Raw genomic sequence first — 22,606 nt, 5'->3', positions numbered from 1 at the left:
AGATTACGAGGAGATCCACTCAAGGGAGAAATTCCATCTAGGGTATATTGCTTTCTCAGCTAGTAATCCATTTAAACAGTCATAGTGAATCTACTTCTTATAATATTTTTAGAAATTTTGTATGAACATAGTAAGAGATATATTAAACTTAAAGATGGGCTCTTCTAGGGACATCTCAGACTTCAGTTCTCAGGCCAGGTTAGTCTTTCATAAACCCAGGAGAGTCTTTATTCAGCTATTTCTTTTTGGGTCATGACAGAGTTTGTTCCATGACCATCACTGTATCACTGTACCACTGTCATCCCATTGTTCGTCGATTTACTCAAGCGGGCACCAGTAATGTCTCAATTCCTCCCAGCCCTGAGATTTTAGCAGCCTCTCCTGACTAGTCTTTCCCAATGATTGGAGGATTTTTCAGGGTCAGGAGAATGAGACCTATTGTTACTGTTTTTGGCATATTGAATACACCACAGGTAGCTTGCCAGGCTCTGCCCATGCGGGCAGGATACTCTCGGTAGCTTGCTGGGCTCTCCGAGGGGTATATATGGCGAGTGGTAGTATATGTGTGTGTGTATATATATGGGGACTGGAGCTATAGCACAGGGGGTAACACGTGGCCAACTTGCACGTGGCCAACTCAGGTTTGATTCCTCCATTCCTCTCAGAGAGCCCAGCAAGCTACTGAGAGTATTTCACCCGCACAGCAGAGCCTGGCAAGCTACCCGTGGTGTATTCTATATGCCAAAAACAGTAACAAGTCTCACAATTGAGACCTTACTGGTGCCCACTTGAGCAAATTGATGAACAACAGGACGATAGTGTTACAGTGCTATGTATTTATTACTCTCTGTGATTTGTTGCCTACTGTCTGAACTCCATCAAATATGGTATGGTTAATTATGGAAAATGGGTAAGAAGTGTCTTATTATGTGTTCAGAAAGTGGCCTGGAGCGTGGTGGCGGTTGGGTAGTGGAGATCGGCTGCCAGGGCGGGGTCCCTTGGGGTGGGGAGGGTTCTTACCATGACCATACTATTAACATATACTTATGGTGCTCAGCTTGTCCCCTCTCGATACCAGGGTAGCTTACAGCTTGCCCTGGGTCCTTCCAGGCCCTTTGTCGGGACTCTGCTTTTGGAGTGCTAGGAACTAAGGACAACTATATGGACGCCCAAAGTAAGTATTATTTTGGAGTCAATTAACTCCCATGTTACAAAGCATAGCATGAACTGTCTTCCTGTGTCTATACAAAAAGGACACTGCTAAATCATGAAAGTGACATAAAAGAAAGAGAAAAGCAATATAGGATTATTAGTGCTTGATGGAATTGGTGTGCCTCAGGGGCACTGTTGTGGGAGTAACTCAATAAACCTAGGCTCCCTGCGGGAGGAGCAAGAACAACCCAATGTTATCCAAGAAAAGTGATCCATGTCTGCAACTGTGGGGCCGTAACAGTGCCTCTGGGACTTGATTTCAGATTTCTTACTCCTACTCTTTCTGATTTCATTGACTAGCGTATTATCAATAGTAGCGATAGCACAGTGGGTAGGGCATTTGCCTTGCATGCAGCCGACCCAGGTTTGATTCTTCTGCCCCCCCTAGGAGAGCCCAGCAAGCTACCAAAAGTATCTCGCTCCCATGGCAGAGCCTGGCAAGCTACCTGTGGCATATTCGATATGCCCAAACCAGTAACAACAAGTCTCACAATGGAGAATTTACTGGTGCCCGCTCGAGCAAATCGATGAGTAATGGGATGACAGTGACAGTGTATTATTGAGTGTAAAGCAGTAGAGTGTGGGATCTGGGCTCAGTTCCCACGTACATACAAGTCTGAGACATAAAACCAAACCCTCTTTATCAGGTGGTATGGAAGGACTCTCTTCTAACCCTGATGACAGTCAGTAAAAGTGGAACTGGGCATAACAGAGTGCTGAGCTGGAGGACGTTCCTTCCCCTTTAGGACTAGGTCAGAATCACATACATTTCAGGAACTTTGTAGGACTTGGGCCCTAACCTTCACTCAATTTGAACAGACTGCAAGGCAGCCTCGCTAAAACTTGGGTTCCCAAACAGGAACCAAGCTTTGAGAAGCTACGTTTATTTGATTATTTCTGTATTCTTTCTCCTGACTTTTCTTTCTTGAGTTCCAGAGATAATGGGCAATTCCACTTGGAGAGTAAATAGCACTGAGTTCTTATGTATTTATTGGGAGGTATTATAGGCCCATTATTTGGCACAGTAAAATGGAGGCGGGAGACTTCCATGTGATGCAATGTTGAATCTAAGTGCTCAAGGATATGGCCAAGGCAAGCCTAATTACTTCTCACCAGCCCTCTGTTACTTCCTCTGAAAAAGAATCAGGACTAACCACAACTTGCTTGTGATTGTTAAGTGAGGTTATTATTTAATGCCCCAACTAACAATTAGGACATACTTATTTCCTAATATCACTTAACTTTTCATACACCAAACACCATTTCTAACATTTAAGAAACGCACAATAGATGAACATTTATTTGATGAACAATAGTACACCATGGGAATCATAGTACAAAGCAAGTGCTTAATAAGTCTCAGCTATTGTCATAACCATAGCCTGTCGTGTAACTGATATATCATGAGAAACTGCCCCATAATTGGTTAGAAGACTGGAATTACTAATGGGGTGGACGTGGAAAGAAGTTTGTTTTTCCCTTAAGAAGGAGCTAATTGAAGAGAATGCACTGATCACATGTACTAATTGCAGGTAACTTAAGGAAAGAGAGGTCTTACCCCTGGTGCAATGACAAAGGAGAGTGAAAGGCGCATGAAGGTCATTGTCTTTTGAATGCCAAGTAAACAAAGGAATTTCAGTATCAGGAGAAAGGAAAGGATTCCTTGGATCCATCTTGCCCTCTGTGACAGAAAAACATAGTTTAGTATTCTGTGTCAACTATGGAGATACAAAAAATTCTTCAGTCACAGGAGAAGAACACGCCACAGGCATTTATTGAATGTGATCAAGTTCTATAGATCATGAGTCTCTGAGGGACAGAAATGCCAAAAGTCTATAATGAAACTGAACTGGAACTAGGTATAAATGAACTAGAATGCATTGTCAGGGCCTAGCACCCTGATCACTTCTCCTGATGAAAAAGAGAGGTCAGGTTGAAGTCGGGGAAGGGAGGGGGCCACGTTGAAGGCTGAAGGCAAAGTCAGCTCTACTCCCAATAGGAAGTCAAGCTCTTCCTGGGTCCTACCATATGTGCCCTTTGCACAGAATGAAACCCACTCAAGGGGAATCTCTCTCAGTGGGCTTTTTACGATGTAAGAATCAGTTGGGGGAGATGGAGCTAAATGGCAAGAAGGCCTGCCCTTTCCTGAGCCTTAGGGCATTGGGGTTCTCTGTGTAGAGATGCTATGGGGAAGATAAGAAAAAAAATATGGGATGCACCTAGGACAAAAGAAAATAAAAGGTTATATCTAAGCAAGTCTCGGAAGAGAGCAACGCAGGGAGTCTCTTGCCCCAGCACCTGTCTGTCTTCCCAGGGACCCCTCAGAGGGGGTGGGCTTCAGTTCCCCTCCCTGCCCCAAGCAGAGCTCCCACAGCCGAAGACCTCCAGAGCCTAGCCACAGCCATGCTCAAGGCCCCTCTCCACACGTTCGGATGAGCCTCACGTGTGAAGGAACCGGCAGAAGAACCCAGGTGTGTGGGACCCAGGGCTGAGGCCTCCAAGCCTGCTCAGATCGGGACTGGGCCTATTCCACCCAGATTTCCCATTTTTCCAGTAGCTAAGCAGTCACACCCGGGGACTGCCCCTGGCGCCGTGTAATTCCACCAATGGCCAATATCCAGAGACTATAAAACCAAGCTCCTGGAAGCACACGGCCCCTTTGAGGCTGTGCGACATTTTATAGCCTAGTTCTCCCTCTGGGAGAACCTGGCAAGCTACCAAGCTACCAAGAGTTTCCTGCCCACATGGGAGAGTCTCGCAAACTCCCCATGGTGTATTCATATGCCAAATCTAGTAACAATGATGGTCTCATTCCCCTGACCCTGAAAGAGCCTCCAGTGCGGCACCATTGGAAAGGACCAGTAGAGAGGCTTCTAAAATCTCAGGGCTAGGATGAATGGAGACGTTACTGAGACCGCTCAAGAAATTCGACAATCAACGGGATGATGATGATGATCTAAGCAAATCAGTGAAAGTCCTTCCCTAATGCAATCTCAGAACCTGCTACCTCATATCATGTAAGGTCACTAGGGAGCTCAGTGCTCTTGAGTTCTGTCACTGTCATCCCGTTGCTTATCGATTTGTTCAAGTGGGCACCAGTAACATCTCTCATTGAGAGACTTATTGTTACTGTTTTTGGCATATCCAAAGCTCTTGAGTTCTACTACAAAAAATTTTACATGGACTCCAGGTGGCAACAAATGTTCTAATATTCCAAGTCTTTACTGTCCACACCACCATCGTCCACAGTCTCAGAGCAGTCGTTCTTAATATGACACATGTCTGTTTGTTTTTTCAGTGATAATATGTGCATTATCTTGTTAATTGTAAAAGGAGAAGCTATCAATTTCCTCCAGTGGACTTTGCACATATAGAAAAAGAGACACAGCTTTGTGGTGTAGCTTGTTTATACAAGGTGCTATATTGTATCTGAACAAGGCTCAAGGATGTGAACTGACTTTGGAGATTTGTATCCTGGATGCAAGTTGTTGGCTCTGACCCCAGGAACTGATGTACATTGACAAGATATCTAGATATGATACTGAAATAGCTAAGAAGACTCACTTTGTTCCCTGAAAAGATTTCATCTTCTGATATACTTTAAGAACTTTCTGAGTAAGATATATTCTTTCTCTGTCTCTTTCCTTCCCTACATCTCCTTCTCTCTATTTCATATGTTTATAATAGTTTATATGTTTATTATTATTTTATTTTTGTTTTTTGGAGGGGAGAGGGTCACACCTGGAGATTCACAGGGTTTACTCCTGGCTCTGAACTCAGGAATTACTACTGACAGTGCTCAGAGGACCATATGAGATGCTGGGAATCGAACCTGGGTTGGTTATGTGCAAGACAAACATCCTACCCACTGTGCTATTGTGCCAGCCCCTGTTATTTTGTTTTTGGGCCACACCTGATGATGATTAGAGCTTACTCCTGGCTCTGCATTCAGGGGTCAAACTTGATAGACTCGGGGGACCATATGGGGTGCTGGGAATTGAACCTGGGCCTGCCATGCACAAGACAAGTGCCTTACCCACTGTAATATTACTCTGGCCCCTATTATGTACACAGTTACACTCCTCTCCACCCTGACCAAAGCTCCCAGAACTCTATTAATGTTCATATGTTTCTTCCAGTCCCCCTCATCATTTCACCTACTTACTACATGCTTTGCTTGGTATTGTCACTAATCTAAGGCCAAGAGTTAGTTATCATTTGATTCTATTTCCTTGTTTTACTATTTCCACATACTACAGATGAGTGAGAATCTGCAGTATTATTCTCCCTCTCGCTTATTTTCCTTAACATGATGCTAAGGAAAATTTCCTTTTGCTCTATCCAACTTTCAGGGAACTGCAGTGGTTTCATCTTTTCTTATGGTTGCAATAAGAAATATTCCACTGTGCATTTATGTTACAATATTTATTTTTATTTATTAATTTTTATTGAATCTCTCTGAAATAGACACAAAGCTGTTCATGGTTGGATTTCAGTCATAAAGTATCCCAACACCCATCCCTCAACCAATGTACATTTCCTAGTACCAGTGTCCCCAGGTTCTCTTCCATCACCCCCCCCACCCCGCCCACTGCATGCCTCTATTGCAGGGACTTTTCTTCTCTTTGTTTCTCTCTCTTTTTTGCTCTCCTTTTGGGCGTGTGGTTTGAAATATTGATACTGAAAGGTTATCAAGAATATCCCTTTACCTATTTTTGACACTCAGGTCTTGTCCAATGTGATTATTCCCAACTATTATTTTCATACTGGTCTCTTCTCTATCTTATCTATCCTCTGCCCCACACACACTTGTGGTAGATTCCAACCATTGACCAGTCCTCCTAACTCCTGTTTTCCCTGACCATGGATATTAGTCTTCTACTATATGTCTTTGTATACCACAAGTGAATGCAGTCGTTCTATATCTATCCCTCTTTTAACTATGCCACAATATTTTTAATGTTGTGAATATCTATCACTAAAAAGTTGGAAATTGTCATTTTAAACTTTCTAGAGTACATATGAACTTATCTTCTGGACACCATCACAATTTCTAGCCCTTTTATGTTTCCGGAATTTCCTGCCATACCTGATTCCATGAAGCCATATGACTCAGGTCCACAAATCCTTGAAAAAGTCCTTTGTGTAACTGGTCCATCACTTCTCTAGTGAGAGTAAGGCAGTGGCTGGAGGCTATGTGGTAGACAAGGCTGACTCCAGTCATGGATAACTACAATGTGAAGGAGAGAGGGCCATAAGATAGACTCATGAGTAGGGGATCTACTTGGAGTGAAAATTATTTACAGAAAGCACTACCTAGACATATGACCTTAAGTGCTAGTTTGGCATTCAAGTGTCAAAGGAATAAAACGCAATAAAGTTGAAAATAAGTTTGAAAATAGTACAGCATCAATATCCCACAGAAATTTTTTCTTTTGTTTTTAGACAAGCACTTTTATTTTTCATAAAGAAAATGACATGAGAAGCTACCTCCAGCCAACTCCTTGGTTTTTGCCAATAGCTGTAGACACCGCTCTCAATCATGTCATAGAGTTCAGTGCAGAGTTGAATCAGGCTGAGTACCAGGAAAAGCAGCTGATGAAAGGAATATCAAAAAAAATAAGTAAACAAAAATACTGACATATATATATACACACATACTTATATGTATATATTTTAATATATTTATATTTATTTATATATATTTTTCTTTTTCTTTTTTTGGTTACAGTTGTGGTGCTTGAGGGCCATTTATGGCACTGAGTTTAGGCGTCAACCTGGCAGTGCTCAGGGGACTATATATGTATGGTACTGGGGATTCAAAACATGGTCCCAGTCAAGACAATCATATGCAAAGCAAGTGCCTTACTTATCACACTGTCTCTCTGATCCTGATAAATTGTTTTCTTAAGGTCTATACTTCTGTTTGGCTTCCCTGCAAACACCTTGTCAACAGATACAAGGCAAACTACTTTCTTATTCTGCAGAGTTGTGAAGCATCCTCTTACAGGGTATGGCAGGGGTTGGGGAGGGGGCGCTGTTTGGAGGCTCTTCACACATCAGTCACTCCTGTAATCCCAGGATGCTGGGTATTAGTGATGTAAACAGACTCACTGAAGACCTCAGGGAGTATGATTGTGGCAAAGATGCCTACACATCTTCTAAGCTTCAGGACAGACCTTTCCAGTCTTTCTTTGATACAGCTCAAAAGATTAGTTTGTCAACTATACGTTTGTCAACTATACAGCCCATTTCCTTAGCCAGATAAAAACTTAAAAATAAAAATTAAATTCCTGATTAGACACCATAAAATCCTGCTTATGGTTATCTCACCATTGATATAACTGTTTCATTGAGATAACCCATCTCATTCCTGTCTTCATTTACTCAGAACAGGAAGACGTGAAAAAAATAGGAACAGAAACATTTGGAAGCAGTTGGCCTCAAAGAAGCCTCGAGATTCCTCCAGTTAACACTTTTAACTAAACCAAAAACACCAAACAAACAAAAAAGACTTAGGTCTTGTTATTTTCTCTGGGGAGAAGGGATAGTGCATCAGCTTAATATCCCCAAGAGTAGAGCAAAGACTGCCTTACAGAATATGAGATGTTTCACAGAATGAGATAAGTGAGAGAGCATTCTGTGAATCCCAATCTTGCTATAAAGATGGTATAGTTACCACAAACTTCCTGTGAGCTGTTTGAATGTAGTCAGCCCTTTTGTACCCAAATTCCATCTAGTGAAAGTGTTCTGGGGCCCTTTGAAGATCAGAAACCCAAACTCAGATTTAGACACAAATTTATGAGAATCACAAACACACTAGCAAGGGATTTGGCATTTCTTCTGCCTTTTTAAAGGTCCATTGCAATATACTACGTAAGGCCCACTACCTGTGGCTAAAATAAGGGAAAAGTTCAAATTTGTGGTTTATAGGAATTTATGAACTAGCAGTGCCATGGGACAAAAGGAAATATCAGTATCAATGATTCTGTCTTTCTTTAAAAGTTTGGTATTTTATTCATTATGAATTTTCTCTGCTTGCCTTCAAATTTTCAAAAATAGTTCCCAGAATATTATCTACCTAATAGCTGTGTTGGAATATAAAATATTATGTCAGACAAGCCTGGTACATGGCCTGTCTCCTTCTATACACACTATTTGGGCTCTGTCACAGCCCCAATAAGAAAGCAATCACTCAACTATCCTTGAAGTCTAAAGTTCACAATATACCTTCTAAATCTCACAATATCTAGACTTTGCAATACCCTGAACCAAAGCATACCCAATCTACAGTAGCACTCATCGATTTGCTTGAGCGGGCACCAGTAACTTCTCCATTGTGAGACTTGTTGTTACTTTTTTTTTTCTTTTTGGGTCACACCCAGCAATGCACAGAGATTACTCTTGGCTCTGCACTCAGGAATTACCCCTGGAGGTGCTCAGGGGACCATATGGGATGCTGGGAATCGAACCTGGGTTGGCTTTGTGCAAGACAAACACCCTACCCGCTGTGCTATTGCTCCAGCCCCCAATCTACAGTATTAGTCTTTATTTTTTCACAGCATAAAATGAAAGTATAGGTGAAATTAGTAAATTTCCTAAATTCATAGTGTTTATCAAGTTCATAATGGCTTTGAGTGCTTTCCATGAACATGTCCCATCTATTACATGGTGCTAAGTTTGTACACTTGCCCCTAGATTCATATACGTAAGCAGTTACCCACAGTGAAGCTGGGGCCTCTAAGAAAACAGTAAGGGTAAAATGAGCTTGTAAGTTAGGTACCTATACAAGATGAAACCGTGCCTAGAGATGCAGCGAGCTGGTAGCCATCTTACTCCAAGAAGAGAGTCTTCATCAAAATATGAGCATACCATCACATTGATCTCAAAATTTCAACCTCCAGAACTGTGTGAGTATAAGCTGATAAACTTACCTCGAGAGGCATTCTGTAGGACTGCAGGGATGAGTTGCTATGGAATATGGTAAAGGACTCCACCAGGGCAGAGAGGGTGAGTCTCCCAGTGGGGAGAACCTCTGCAGTCAATGATACACTTGAGAAGAGTTGAGATGGTGGATTATAGAGGGAGAAATATATGGACACAGCCCTGGTTCTGTGGTCAGTCCATTTTCTGGCCCTGAGGTCCAGAAGGGTCTCTCGAATGGCAGGCCTGTAGAGCAGAAACTGTCAGGGGGCAGTAGGAGATCATGTCCACCAATTGCTCCAGGGCATCTGATACAGCATCTGGGTCAACAAGGCTGTAGATCATCCCTATAGTGTGTCTATCTGTTAAAAATTTATTGTCCTCTTGTCCCTGCCTGTGGACTCACTAGGAAAGTATATATCATCTAAAAGGGAGAGGTGTCTAGGGAGATATTGTCACCTCTACACAGAAAGTAGAACATTGACAAAAGAATCTTGGAACTGAGCAGCTCGCTGCAGAGATGCCTCTGGACTTTGAGCCAGGCCGATTTCAGCAGGGTGTCTCATGAGAGCAGGTGTTGTCCCTCCACCTGCTCCCTAGGAATTCTGGCAGTCATCATCTTTCAGAACCCAATGAAAATTCCAGGTACTTGGGATTAGTGACAGCAAACTCTAGCTTCATGGGATAAAGGATGGGCCTGTCCTTCCCATCTCCCCACCCCCATGGGACCCTGGATGTCATGCCCATGAGCTGCCTCTGGCGACTACTTAAGCTCATTAACGTTCATGATCCAGAGCACACAAAAGAATCTTAGAACTGAGCAGCTCACTGCAGAGATTTCTCCAGACCTTAAACACCTAAAATTTTACATTTCTAGGAGAGTGCGGCCACTCATCCTATGTTATTCATAGCAACAATACAAATAGATTATCTAGCATCTGCCTATTTGGCAGGTTTGAGTGATGACGGGAAATTAAAAATATTGGTGATGTGATGGTGGTGGGACTGGTGTCGAAATATTGAATGTAATCCATTAATGTGAACAACTTTATGAAAATTTAAAAATATTAAAAAAGAAAGAATATTGATTTCTCTTTTTACCTCGGATTTTTTTCATTATGTATCCCACAATTACTAAATGATTTCTTCTTTATATATTTCTGTGTGCATTACTCAAAGTTATACATTATTGGATCTGTCCCAGTGCTTTCTGTAAGCCTCAGAGCATCATTATTACTATTATATATTAGCACAAACTCAGGGAGGTGTGATGGAAATTGAGCTCCCAGTAGGAAGAACCAGTAGAATCTGATTGTATAAGCCTCTGGCAGAATATAAGTGGTGCTGATCTTATTTATAGAAGATGTGAACACTTAGCAAAAGTCAGCATACAATGAATATCCATTAGGTTCTATGACTTTCAGAGCTATATATAAATTCTAGAAGGAATGTCAAGTCTTGTCCTTTCTCAAGCACTTAGAGAGTGAAGGCCTGAATTTGCATTTTATTTTTGCCACAACACTCATGCTAAACCTTGCTCTCACCAAGGGAGAATGGGCACTTATATTCAGTCTGCCTCTTTCTGCAGTAAGGAACTGATATCTTAAATCACACTACCTTGTGCTGCCCAGATGGAACTCACAGTCATCCCTGGAGCTCCCAGCTACATTCTGGATCTCTGGGTCAATCATGGAGAGAATCGTAGGGTCTCTGATTCTGGGATTAAGTGTGGGGAAAGAATCCTGGAAAGGCATTGGAAGTGAACCAGAAAGCTGTCAAAAAAACCCAAGTGGAGGAGAGTCAGATGGATGCACGTGTCAAGTTGGAATCTCTGAGTCTGGCTGCATGTGGGCATGTACATGATACTGAAGCACAACTCCTCTTCCCCTACAACCAGCCCTTCTCCTTGTGGACCAGGACTCAGCTTGAAATGGAAGGAAATGCCCCATTCTACAGGCTAGAATGTAGACTAAATTCTCTGACTAGTCTAATATACCATGGATGTCCATGGTGACACAGGTAAGTGCCCACCTTCTTATGACCCCCTCAGGAAGCAAATATGGACAAATTTCATATAATCATATAAAATTATAATATTTTTAATTTCAAAAGTGTTAGAATAACACTTTTGTTTCTGCATAGAATAACAGATCTCTGGAAGGCTAAACAGAGAACTGAACAAACACAGTAGAATTTCAAGGGTCCAAAAAGAGACTTGGGAGTGTGTTTCAAAGAGATGAAAGAAGGAGGCCAAGACCACAGATCTCCCAATCCTAAAATAAAATAATGCATACAAAGTCTTTAGCACAATAGAGGACATATATATTATTCTGTTTTGTAGACCTTCCTAGTTTTTAATGAAGGTGGAAGTAATGTTTGTGGAATTTTTGACTCCTGTAACTACCCTGCTAAATTAGAAGTCATATTTTACTTCCCCTTTAACATATTCTAATGTTTAATTTTACATCACAACCATATTGATTTCAATTTGCCCAAATGACTCATATGGCTGTGGGTTTTCTTTTCTGCTTAAACATCTCCTATATTTTTCTAGTTCAATGTATTTTCAGAGGTTAAATAACAGAGAACATGTCTTACCTGGCATAGACTACCAGGAGGTACTTTCATCTGTTTTATGACCAAAGTGCCTACTAGGTAACACTTTCCTCCCAGAGCCATGGGCTAGAAGGAAAAAGAAAAGAAATATTGTGAGACTGATAAAGAACCATATATGCCCTTTGGACCCTGCCGCGGAGAGAGCATGATGGAAGAGCCCAAGGAAGCGCCCTTGGACTCCAAGCAGCCCACAGAACTAATTCCGGCACGCGATTGGAGACCCCACAGCGGGCTGAAACAGTGGGAACCGGGCATCCCCCAATTCTTTTAACCTCTCTCTCTCAACTCCTTCCTCCCGAGCACAGCGTAGGGGCCGTGGCTTGCTGAGCGCAAAATGGAGACGCCGAGCCTCTCTCTAGGCTTCTCCATCTTATGAGCACCATAAAAGGGTAAAAGTTTGTAGTGATGTTATTTCTGGTTGTACTTTCCCTGGACTTTATACAGAAACCCAAAACCGCGTGGCCGCTACCGCGGCCGTGCGACCTAATGTCATCTTAGCATCAGCAATATGTAATGGTTCCATTTTTATGGGTCGGACTTTTGTGGGAGATCCTAACAAGAATAGTAAGTCTTTTGCTGAAATATTGAAGGCAATCAAAGTGGTAGCCATCTCTCTAGACTGAACTACGCTATATCCCCACGCCGGCTGAGAAGAAATTTTCTTCTTTCTCGGGAAGAAACGTGGCGTGGAGTCAACTATAGTGTGATGTCCATTAAGCAAGCAGACCTGGTGGCGTGGGAATGGGATATAAGGGGAAAAATTATGTACATGGAACAGTGGGACGCTGGTGGAATCTCAAGCCGGAGCCGATACCAGCGCAAGACCTTCGGTTCCAGAAACTGCTTGCAGACACTATACTAGTCTATCAACTAAGCCAGAGCCCCACGCCTGCTGATGACGGGAAATAACCATCCTTTTTGGTTTTCGTTTTTTTTTCCCTTGTCAGGCAGCGCGGTGATTACTAAACAGGCGGGAACTCGGTGGCGCGGGGCAAGGGGGAAAAAGAAAAGTTATGTAACAAACAGCAGGACTTAATATCTCTATATTCTTAGCAGTGGAGAACTATCAAATGCCTCCTTGGCAATAGGACTGTCTTTTTCTTTTTTGGGGGAAACCCCAACAACGGTAGTGAGTTGTGTGTTGAAACATGGAATGTAATCGAGATAAGGCGTAAACGAAGTGAAACTTATCACTTACAAGGGTGGGGACTGGGGAGGTGGGAGGGGGCGGCAGGTATACTGGGGGGGGGTTGGTGATGGAAGATGGGCACTGGTGAAGGGAAGGGTGTTTGAGTATTGTATAACTGACATAATCCTGAGAACTATGTAACCCTCCACATAGTGATTCAATAAAATTTTAAAAAAAAAAAAAAGAACCTTATATGCTCCATGACAGGCTGCACTTCAGCAAAACAAGCAGTAGGCCTGAGTTTCCCTTTCTCCAAAGAATTCCTTGAGACTGCTCTTGGCCAAAACTAGAAATCCCCTAGATGCCTCCTCTATCCAGTCCTATGATAAGTAGGTGGGCATGACAGATTAGCTCACAGACTTCTGACTGCTCTGGGCAATTCTTGGAAAAACTGCCAATGTTGCATTTTTGTAATGATATGTCATAAAATGTTTCCTGGAACTTGGGTCAGGGTCCTTGTCAAGACTCCACTGCATTGGATGAGGCATGGACCCTAGCTCGAGCTAGCAATAAAGGTTCCTATGCTTTTGCATTCTCACTTCTGGAACTGGTCTCTGTGAATGGGAACCCCAGAACCCAGTTATCACAATATGGCTAAATATACTGGATATATTGTCAGTTCAGATCCCATCATCCAGCAGCACTAATGGACATGCTCTGGTAACTCCAGTTTCCAACTTAAAAGGCAGAATTTACTTTCTCTTTAATATATGTAAAGACAACTAACATCTACAGAAAGACTGTTTCTTGTACTAAATATGGACTGTAATGCAAATCTTGTTTGCAGAACTTGTGCCAAGTCAGAATGACCCTCTTTTATAATTTCCTAAAATTCCTCCAATGTAATTCAACTATAAATAATTAAAAATAGAATTCTAAAATAAACAGTTGAGTAACGAGGAAGTCATCAAGACTTTTTTCAAAAGCTATAAAATGAGACACATGCAAAAAAAATAGGGTTGCCATACAAAACATAGGTTTGCTGGAAACTTTAGAACTAGGACAACCTCTCCACCTTCTGGAATCTCCCTCAATTCCCCATTTTGCACGGCCATATGCTTCTTCTTTGTTCCGGAATAGCCATATCCCTAATCACAGAGTTCTGTATAGTGAGCCAGTCTTCCAACATCATTCGCCCAGGATCTCCTAAGAACTCCCCCACCCCAATCCTCATGCCCATCAGTGTTCTGGTATGAAAGAGCAGTGCCATTTACCTGTGTTTGAGGGACGAAGTGAGCGTGCAATCGCCAGAAGAAAGAACTGGAGCTCTGAGTACTTACTAGTCACAGTTCCTGACTTAAGATCAACACTAATTTTTGAGAATGACAGCACAGAGTTGTAAGTCCAATGTTATTTCTGGTGGCTCAAAATTAGGTAGGCCTTGCATGTGGTCAATCCAGGTTCAATCCCTGGCACCACATACGAGTGATACCACTTTGAGTGATCTTTGAGTGCAGAGCATGGAGTAATCCCTGAGCATTGTTGGGCCTGGTTCAAATACCTCTCTCCCCAAAACACCAAATAGTATTTCTAATCATTTTATATGGTTTTGGATGATGGCCCAATAGTGAAGGGCTATGGAAACTCACCTGGGGGCCTGGTGTGTGAACTGCAGAGGAGTTTTCTCGGTACAGGCCATCCAGCAGTGTGGTCAGGCTCCAGTGCCACCAGTCATCCATACTGCTCAGGCCACCCATGGAATGACGCACACTTCTTAATACAAGGACAGAAAGAAGAGATTTTTACTGGGGACACTCGTGGTGGGAAACTGGCCACTTATGAAGGGATTAGTGTTTGAACACTATACACCTAAAACTCAACCATGAATAACTTTGTAACTTTGTAATTCACAGTGATTAAATAAAAATAAACTTTTTATCTCACATAAATTCTATGTGTTCTGCAGGAATCAAAGTAAAGCCATCATCAAAATGACGTATAAAACCTTGTAACTTTTTGTAGGAAGAGGACACATAATAGAAAAGAACTGGGGCTGGAGTTATACCACAGAGGGTAGGGCATTTGCCTTGCACGTGGCTGACCTGGGTTCAATTCCCAGCATCCCATATGGTCTCCTGAGCACCACCAGGAGTAATTCCTGAGTGCATGAGCCAGGAGTAACCCCTGAGCATCACCGGGTGTGACCCAAAAAGAAAAAAAAAAGAAAGAAAAGAACTTGTTTATTTACTCAACAAACAGTACTATAATCAGTGGGAGGCACTTTTCTAGACTTTGGGGATACAAGCTTAGATCTCTACCTCTTATGATAAAAGAAATAACAAATAAATATATTGTTAGTGATAAACACTAAGAAGAGAAACTGATCAGGAAAGAGACAAGAAAAAGAAGGGGTCAGTGGGAAATTTAGTTGAACTGCCATGAAAAACTTCAGTACTGGGGTGTTTTGGCAAAGACCTAATGGCAACAAAGCAAGAAAATTTTATACTGAACAGGAGCAAAATGGGGACATATCTGTGAAGTTAAGTGAAAACTGTGCAGTGAGCAAAAATAGAAGAGATCAAACCACAGGAAACCGCATTACTGCATCTGAGTTTAGCAGATGACCTTATTTCAGCTCTTTATTCCAAAAAAATAGAACAGATCCCCACCGAGTAAATGGCGGTGACTCTAGATGAGAGTACACAGGCCAAGTTCAGTGTCAGTGCCTAGACAGGGTCAGTAAAAATAGTCCACATTCTTTCAAATTAACTCATTTATCTTTTTAAGTAATTCATCTTTCAAATTAACTCAGTTTTATTTTCTTTCAAATTAACAGCTTGGCTTTATAACAAGAAGCAACAAGTGAACTGAAGTCATTTAAAATGGACAGAATTATTATTTTTAGGTAGACAAAGCAATCGAGCCATATGCATGGTAAAAGCTGTACGTTAGGAACAGATACTGGGCTCTAGTGTGACCCTGGGGAATAGTTAAACTTCCTCAGAGAAAGGACCATATTTCTCACTTTTCTTTGAGAAACATCTTCACATGTTCAGGCAAGTCTGTGTGTTCACCAACACCTCCACAGCAATGAGAAATGAATAGACAGTTCTCACCATGAGACAGGGAGACACAATATTGCAAAGTGGCGAAAAGTGATTTCATCACGTGATCGAGTACACAGTTTTAGTGGTTTTGCCTGTTCTAGCAATTAAATCCAGGCCAATCTGAGAGTAAAATTGTTAGTGAGAAAGCAGATTTTCCTGTGATGGTGGGTTTTTGAAAATTGTATGAAAGATTTGCATACAAAATTCAAAGACTGAAAGTTAGTTTATTGTACAGAAAAGGTGTATAGGTCCCTCCCCAGATGTCCGGGTCTCTCCTTCACCTGTGAAGGATGGCCAGGTCCTGATCCTGACACTGCCTGGTCCTGTGAACTACTTCTTTGTCCCGTGATGACTTCCCTGTCCCATCCCATGCTGTCTACTCACCACCCACGAGCACATTCTCTGTTCTGTCCCATGCTGTTCTCTATCCCGTCTGTGACTTACTCTGTTTATGCCACAGCTGCCCAGACAGATAAGATCCTGTGTTCTGTACTGTCACTGGGCCTCCCGGCTGGACCCCAGCAGATCCTGTCATCTAGTCCTGGTTTCCCTACTCGTTCCCTATGGCCAAGAGAGCATGGGTAAGAGTCCTGTGCTTAGTGCCTTGTCACTACCTGGGTGTCACTACTTGGGAATGACACAGCAGGAGCTGAGGTGTCAAGCGCCAGGTCACTTTGAATCTCCATCCATGGAACAGGGAGCCAATCAGAACAGATGGCTGGGGATGGGATTTGGAAGCAGATAAAAGGAAGCGGCCCCCGACCCCCAGCTCTCTGGCACAATGTTAGAGCATCGATGCCTCAGGAAATGACCAGAAAGTGCTATTATTATTATTGATTTTTAAAGTTTAAAATCTGATAGTTTTTATTAAAGACCATACAGTTTGGAGGTATCCTCAGGCGGGAAGTTACATCTGTATAGCAACCTTAACCTCACTCTTCTGGACTGCGTGGCCAGGCCCAGAAGGAGGCTTTCCTGTACCAGCAGGTTGTAGGACTAAGAAAACACCAGACCTGTTTCTTCTTGGCTGCTCTTTGCGGCTGCTGAGAACTGTACTGCAACAACACTATAAAAACACAGGACCTGTGCACACTTGCTCTGAAGTAAAGCTATCAGGATTTTCTAGGCATTTACACACTTGAATTTTAAAAACAAGGAATATCCTCCAGACATAAACACCATCATTAAACAACTCCCATCCTGTCTAATTCTCATAAAGCTTAAACAATGTAACATATAACAAAATGGGAAAATGTAAGAACCCCAAGAAACCATCAGAAGGCAACAAAAACCCAGGTGGGTAACCAGTTCGAGCTCATCTCTGTAATTTTCCTAAAGAAGTGTTCAGGACAACAATCATAAAACGTTAAACTGTCTGAAAAGGACACGCAAGCGAACAGTCAACGACCTTGGAGAGAGTCTGTTGGAACAAATAAAAGGTATTGTTCCAATAGAAGTAACTAAACTTAAAAATGCATTAGGAAGCCTTAGAAGCAATATAGATGAAGTGGAAAAGAGGATAGGTACACTTGAAGATACCATAAGCAAATACATCAAGAAAAAAAGAAGAAGTAGTAAAGAGATTTGAAAAATTTGAGAACTGAAGAAAGTGAAAGTAAAATTGGGGCCAGAGAAATAGTACTGTGGGGAGGGCATTTGCCTTGCATGTGACTGACCCAGGAGAATTTGTTGAGGAAAGTGGATACTAATGAAGGGATTGGTATTAAAACATTGTATTTCTGAAATACAATCATGAATAACTTTTTAATTTATGTTGACTTAATGAAAAACATTTAAAAAATAGTGTCCCCAAATATCAAATACCTAGGAATCAACTTAACGAGAGAAGTGAGACATAGTTAGAATTATGAATAAGTCTTAACAAAAATAGAAGACATCATGAAATGAAAAAGCATTCCCTTTTTCTAGACTATAATAATCAATGTTGTTAAAATGATCATCCTACCCAAATTACTACATAGATTTAATGCAATTCACTAAAACTCCAATGACTTTTTTAAAAAAAGATTAGGAATAAACCTTAATAATAAATTTAAATAATTTAAAACCATAATAATTGTACAGAACCATAAAACTCCCCAAATAGTCAAAGCAATCTTAAGAAAATAAAAGGAGAGGAGAGGTATTGCATTTCCCAACTATAGATAAAGTATAATTTAAAAAATGAATGGTATTGGAATAAAGGTAGATTTGTAGACTAGTGGAATAGAATTGAGAATCCTGAATTAAGCCCTGAAACTTATGGCTAGCTAATTTATGACAAAGGAATTGAGTATATGAGATGAAACAAAGAAAAACTCCTTTAGCAAGTGGTGTGGGGAAACTGGATAGACACATGAACAAAATGAAATTAGAACTTCACCTCAAACCCTTTACAAAATTAAACTCAAAGTGGATTAAGGATCTCAAGATCAGACCAGAATCCATAAAATACAATGAAGAAAACATTGGTAGAACTTTCCAGGAAGTTGACCTCAGAGATTTTTTAATTAGATGAACACGTTGGAAAAGATAAAAAAGAAAAAAAATAAACAAATAGGTCTATATCAAATTAAAAAGATTTTACATAGCAAACTGAAGTCAAGTTCTAATAAAATGATACCCAATTGAATGGGAGAAAATATTTCTATAGAACACATAAGTTAAAGGGTTGATATCAAATATCTATAAAGCACTCACAAAACTCAACAACTGAAAATCCAACAGCCCCATCCATAAATGGGTGACACTTTTTATTTCATGTATGGGTCAGTGGAGAGGAGCCTCTCATGAACCTCAATCTAGCAATGGCAAATGCTCTCAGAGAGTTGAATAAGATATCCGAAAGGCTTCTTCCTCTCATGTAGTGTGTCTGTAGTAGCAAAGACAAACTACTATGTTATAGCTTTAAGATACTTAAATTTTATTTAGCAATAAAGTAAAATAACCATTTCCCCAGAACTCTGAGTTTTGTGTGCCCCATGTATTCACACTGGCTAGGAAAGATCACTCATAGGACAGCAGTTCTAGAAAGGTTCATCAAAACTGCCTACCGTGTAAATTCATTCCTGATTGCTTGATTGAGAAAATATTCATCCTGGGAGAATGTTCCATATATTATAAATAAAAGAAGCAACAGCATGATGACATGCATGTAAATGTCTCTATAAAAAAAGAATTTTAAGATTAACATCTGTAGAAACACCATGTGTACAGTCCTAGGAAACATTAATGAGAAACATTAATGAGATTGGGTTTGTAAATCTCTGGAGAAAATGTTCTGTGTAGGTATGTTAAAAAATAAAATGCAAACTCCCAAATGGAGACAATTGTGGTAAAGTCCATCAAGATATAATTCCCAGCACAACTTCAGTTTCATCCTCCCCCATGAGTGAAGTTTTAGCAGACAGGTTTGGAATTTATGTGGTGGTCGTGGTGGTGCTGGTAGTCAGGATCTGAAAGGGAAGGATTAGGACACTCATCTTATAGTACCACAAGTGACCACAAAGTGCCAGGATCAAATCAAGGTCCAAACACATGCCCTACCACTTGAGCCCTATCCCTGGTCAGTATAGAATTTCCTATTTATTTATGAAGAGTTAATGTTTTCTATTTCTCAAAGGACAATGAAATACTGTTATAGTATCTTTTAATTTAAACATCAAACAATTCCCTCTTTCCTTGTCCTGCACTATTTCAGTCCCTCAGTCCATGAACACTTTTTTTTTGGTTTAGCTTCTATTATTATTATTTTCCCTGTCAGACAGTTAAAACAATGTTTTTCTTTTTAAATGTGATAACTTTTTTTTTCTTTTTGGGGTCACACCTGGCGATGCTCAGGGGTTACTTCTGGCTCTGCACTCAGGAATCACCCCTGGCGGTGCTCAGGGGACAATATGGGACGCTGGGAATCAAACCCGGGTCGGCCACGTGCAAGGCAAATGCCCTACCTGCTGTGCTATCATTCCAGCCCCCAAATGTGATAAATTTTTATTTCCATTCCTGCTTACATTTTTTAATTGAATATTAGTGAGATGGAACATTATAAAGCTGTTCACGATTAGGTTTCAGTCATACAATGATCCAACACCCATCCCTTCACCACTGTACATTTCCCACCACCAATGTCCCCCATTTCCCTCTCACCATCCCCCAGCACCCCACCTTCCCCCTGCCTCCCTCTATGGCAGGCACTTTTCTTCTTTCACTCCTTTTGTGTATTATGGTTTGCAATACAAGTATTAAGGGGTCATGGTGTTTGCTCAGGGCATTCAGTATTTTTATCAGGAAGATAAGCCTGGAATAGTTTTGTAACTGGGTGGCAACTTTGGGTGTGGACATGACTTCGAGCTTCCCAGAAGTACAGGAAGGTGAGGGTGGTAGCCCATCCTGACCCCAAGAAAGCCTGGAGATTTCGGTCACAAACCCTGTGTACCCAAATTTTCAGCAGATCATAGTTTGGTGAGGTCCATCACAAGACGATGGAGTCAGGCCAGGGGTATGGCGGCAATTTTGGATTATGGAAGCAAGCAGCTTCCAGGGGCTCTGCCTGGGTGGGCACTAGCCACATCAGGCCCCCTCTGATCTATCTCAGTCTGTTCAGCCTTGCGCGGGTTCAAGATTTACTGTGACTTTTGATCTCTTTCGAGATTTATATAAACAAGGCCAATAAATGAGCTTGTATAGCTGAGCCGCACATAGTTTGTGAGTGTGGCTCCCACATAGCTAACTTTCAGCTATTTAATTTTTTGGGAAACTTGGTCCGAAGTTGTTGAGGTCTGGCCAGAGGCACCGCGGTATCAGAAAGCCTGAAGGTGCCATCGGGCTGCTGATGCTCTCACCCAGTGGGTACAGGTTGACCTGCTGGCAGCACCGCACTCCATGTTCAGCTTTTAGAGTGCCTTTACACTTAGTAGACGGTAGATTGCCTGATTTTTAAATCTCTTTTTGTTTGTTTTTGGCAACCACTGGTGGTCAGGTCTTACTCATGGTTTTGTATTTAGGGGTTGCTCCTGGTGATCCTTGGATAATCACATGGTGTCAGGGAATGACTCCTCTGTATGCAAGGAAAGAGTTTCGCCTCCTATACTATAACTATGACCCCTGATTCTTCAATCTTATGTTTTATACAATATATAATTTTTTGATTCAGATTGTTGCACTGTACATTGTTGCACTCGTCCTGTTTGTTCATTGATTTGCTCGAGCTGGCACCAGTAACGTCTCCATTATGAGACTTGTTGTTACTGTTTTTGGCATATCAAATATGCCACGGGTAGCTTGCCAGGCTCTGCCGTGCGGGTGAGATACTCTCAGTTGCTTGTCAGGCTCTCTGAGAGGGGCCAAGGAATAGAACCGGGATGGCTACATACAAGGCAAACACCCTACCCGCTGTGCTATTGCTCCAGCCTAGAAATAGTTAAAAAAAATAAAACCAAAAAACCCTCTAGGGACAGGGGACAGTACAGGGTTAAATATGTCTTGCAAAACAACATGGGAATTCCTTCAAAAACTAGAAATTGAGCTTCCATATGACCCCACAATACCACTTCTGGGAATAGATCCAGAGCGTGCAAAAAAAAAAGCACAGTAGAAATGACATCTGCACCTGTATGCTCATTGCAGCACTCTTAACAATAGCCAGAATCTGGAAGCAACCCAAGTGAGCAAGAACAGACGACTGGTTAAAGAAACTTTGGTACATCTACACAATGGGCTGGAGTAATACGCCCTACCCACTCTGCTATCGCTCCAGTTCAATAATGTTAATATTACAAATAATATTAGGCTAATGTCAGACACCCCAATACTGATTCTGCAGACATGTTCAGCTATAGAACTCAGCACTTCCACCTGAATATGTTGGAGGGGCAATGAGGGTCAACTCATCTCTTTTGACTAAAGGGCAGACTTTCTGTGGGTTCCATCTTGCTAACTAGTTGCTCTATTTGGGGGAGGTGTCTACACTTGATGGAACACTGAGAACTCATGAGAGACCACTTCCTGTGTCAGAGGATAATGTGTGGTGCCAGGAATCAAGCCAGGGTCAGGCACATGAATAATTGCTCTCTTTTTAGAGAGACTTTTGCAAGGTTATAAACATCTGCAACTGTTTCATGGTCTTCTTCCTCTAACTTCTGCTTAATTTGCTTTTTTTTAAAAAAAATTGAATCACTGTGAGATATAGTTACAAAGTCAGTTGTTCAAGATTGGGTTTCACTCACACAATGTTCCAACACCCATCCCTTCACCAGTGCACATTTCCCACCACCAATGTCCCCAGTTTCCCTCCCACCCCCACCCCAGTTTGCATTCATGCCTCCATGGCAAGGATAAGGATTTTTCTTCTCTCTCTCTCTCTCTCTCTCTCTCTCTCTCTCTCTCTATCCTTTTGGCAGTTATGGTTTGCCCTACAGGTGCTGAAAGGTTACCATGTTTGTCCCTTTATCTACTTTAATCAGTAATCAGTTCTTATCCAGAGTAACCATTTCCAACTGTCCTTGTTGTAGAGGTCCCTTCTCTATCCTAACTGGTCCTTTCCCTATCCAACTGCCTTCCCATCTCCCCCAGTTTGTGGCAGGCATTCAACCATGGGCCAATCCTCCTGACCTGTGATTCT

At 41.6% G+C, this 22,606-nt stretch overlaps 1 protein-coding gene across 1 annotated transcript in view; it reads right to left on the bottom strand.

Annotated features, from left to right (window-relative positions):
- PKD1L1 (polycystin 1 like 1, transient receptor potential channel interacting) overlaps nucleotides 1-22,606 on the bottom strand; it is a 199,575-nt gene that overhangs the window by 39,061 nt on the left and 137,908 nt on the right. The window contains exons 43-50 of the mRNA XM_055124814.1: nucleotides 19,041-19,151; nucleotides 14,530-14,650; nucleotides 11,734-11,817; nucleotides 10,753-10,907; nucleotides 9,147-9,381; nucleotides 6,703-6,807; nucleotides 6,302-6,442; nucleotides 2,771-2,893 (exon numbers count right to left, since the gene is read on the bottom strand). Coding sequence (XP_054980789.1) covers nucleotides 2,771-2,893; nucleotides 6,302-6,442; nucleotides 6,703-6,807; nucleotides 9,147-9,381; nucleotides 10,753-10,907; nucleotides 11,734-11,817; nucleotides 14,530-14,650; nucleotides 19,041-19,151 — 1,075 coding nt within the window. The remainder of the gene's footprint in view (nucleotides 1-2,770; nucleotides 2,894-6,301; nucleotides 6,443-6,702; nucleotides 6,808-9,146; nucleotides 9,382-10,752; nucleotides 10,908-11,733; nucleotides 11,818-14,529; nucleotides 14,651-19,040; nucleotides 19,152-22,606) is intronic.

This window comes from Sorex araneus, chromosome 2, assembly GCF_027595985.1.
Source record: "Sorex araneus isolate mSorAra2 chromosome 2, mSorAra2.pri, whole genome shotgun sequence".
Lineage (NCBI taxonomy): Eukaryota > Metazoa > Chordata > Mammalia > Eulipotyphla > Soricidae > Sorex > Sorex araneus.
This window is presented reverse-complemented; position numbering and strand designations above follow the sequence as displayed.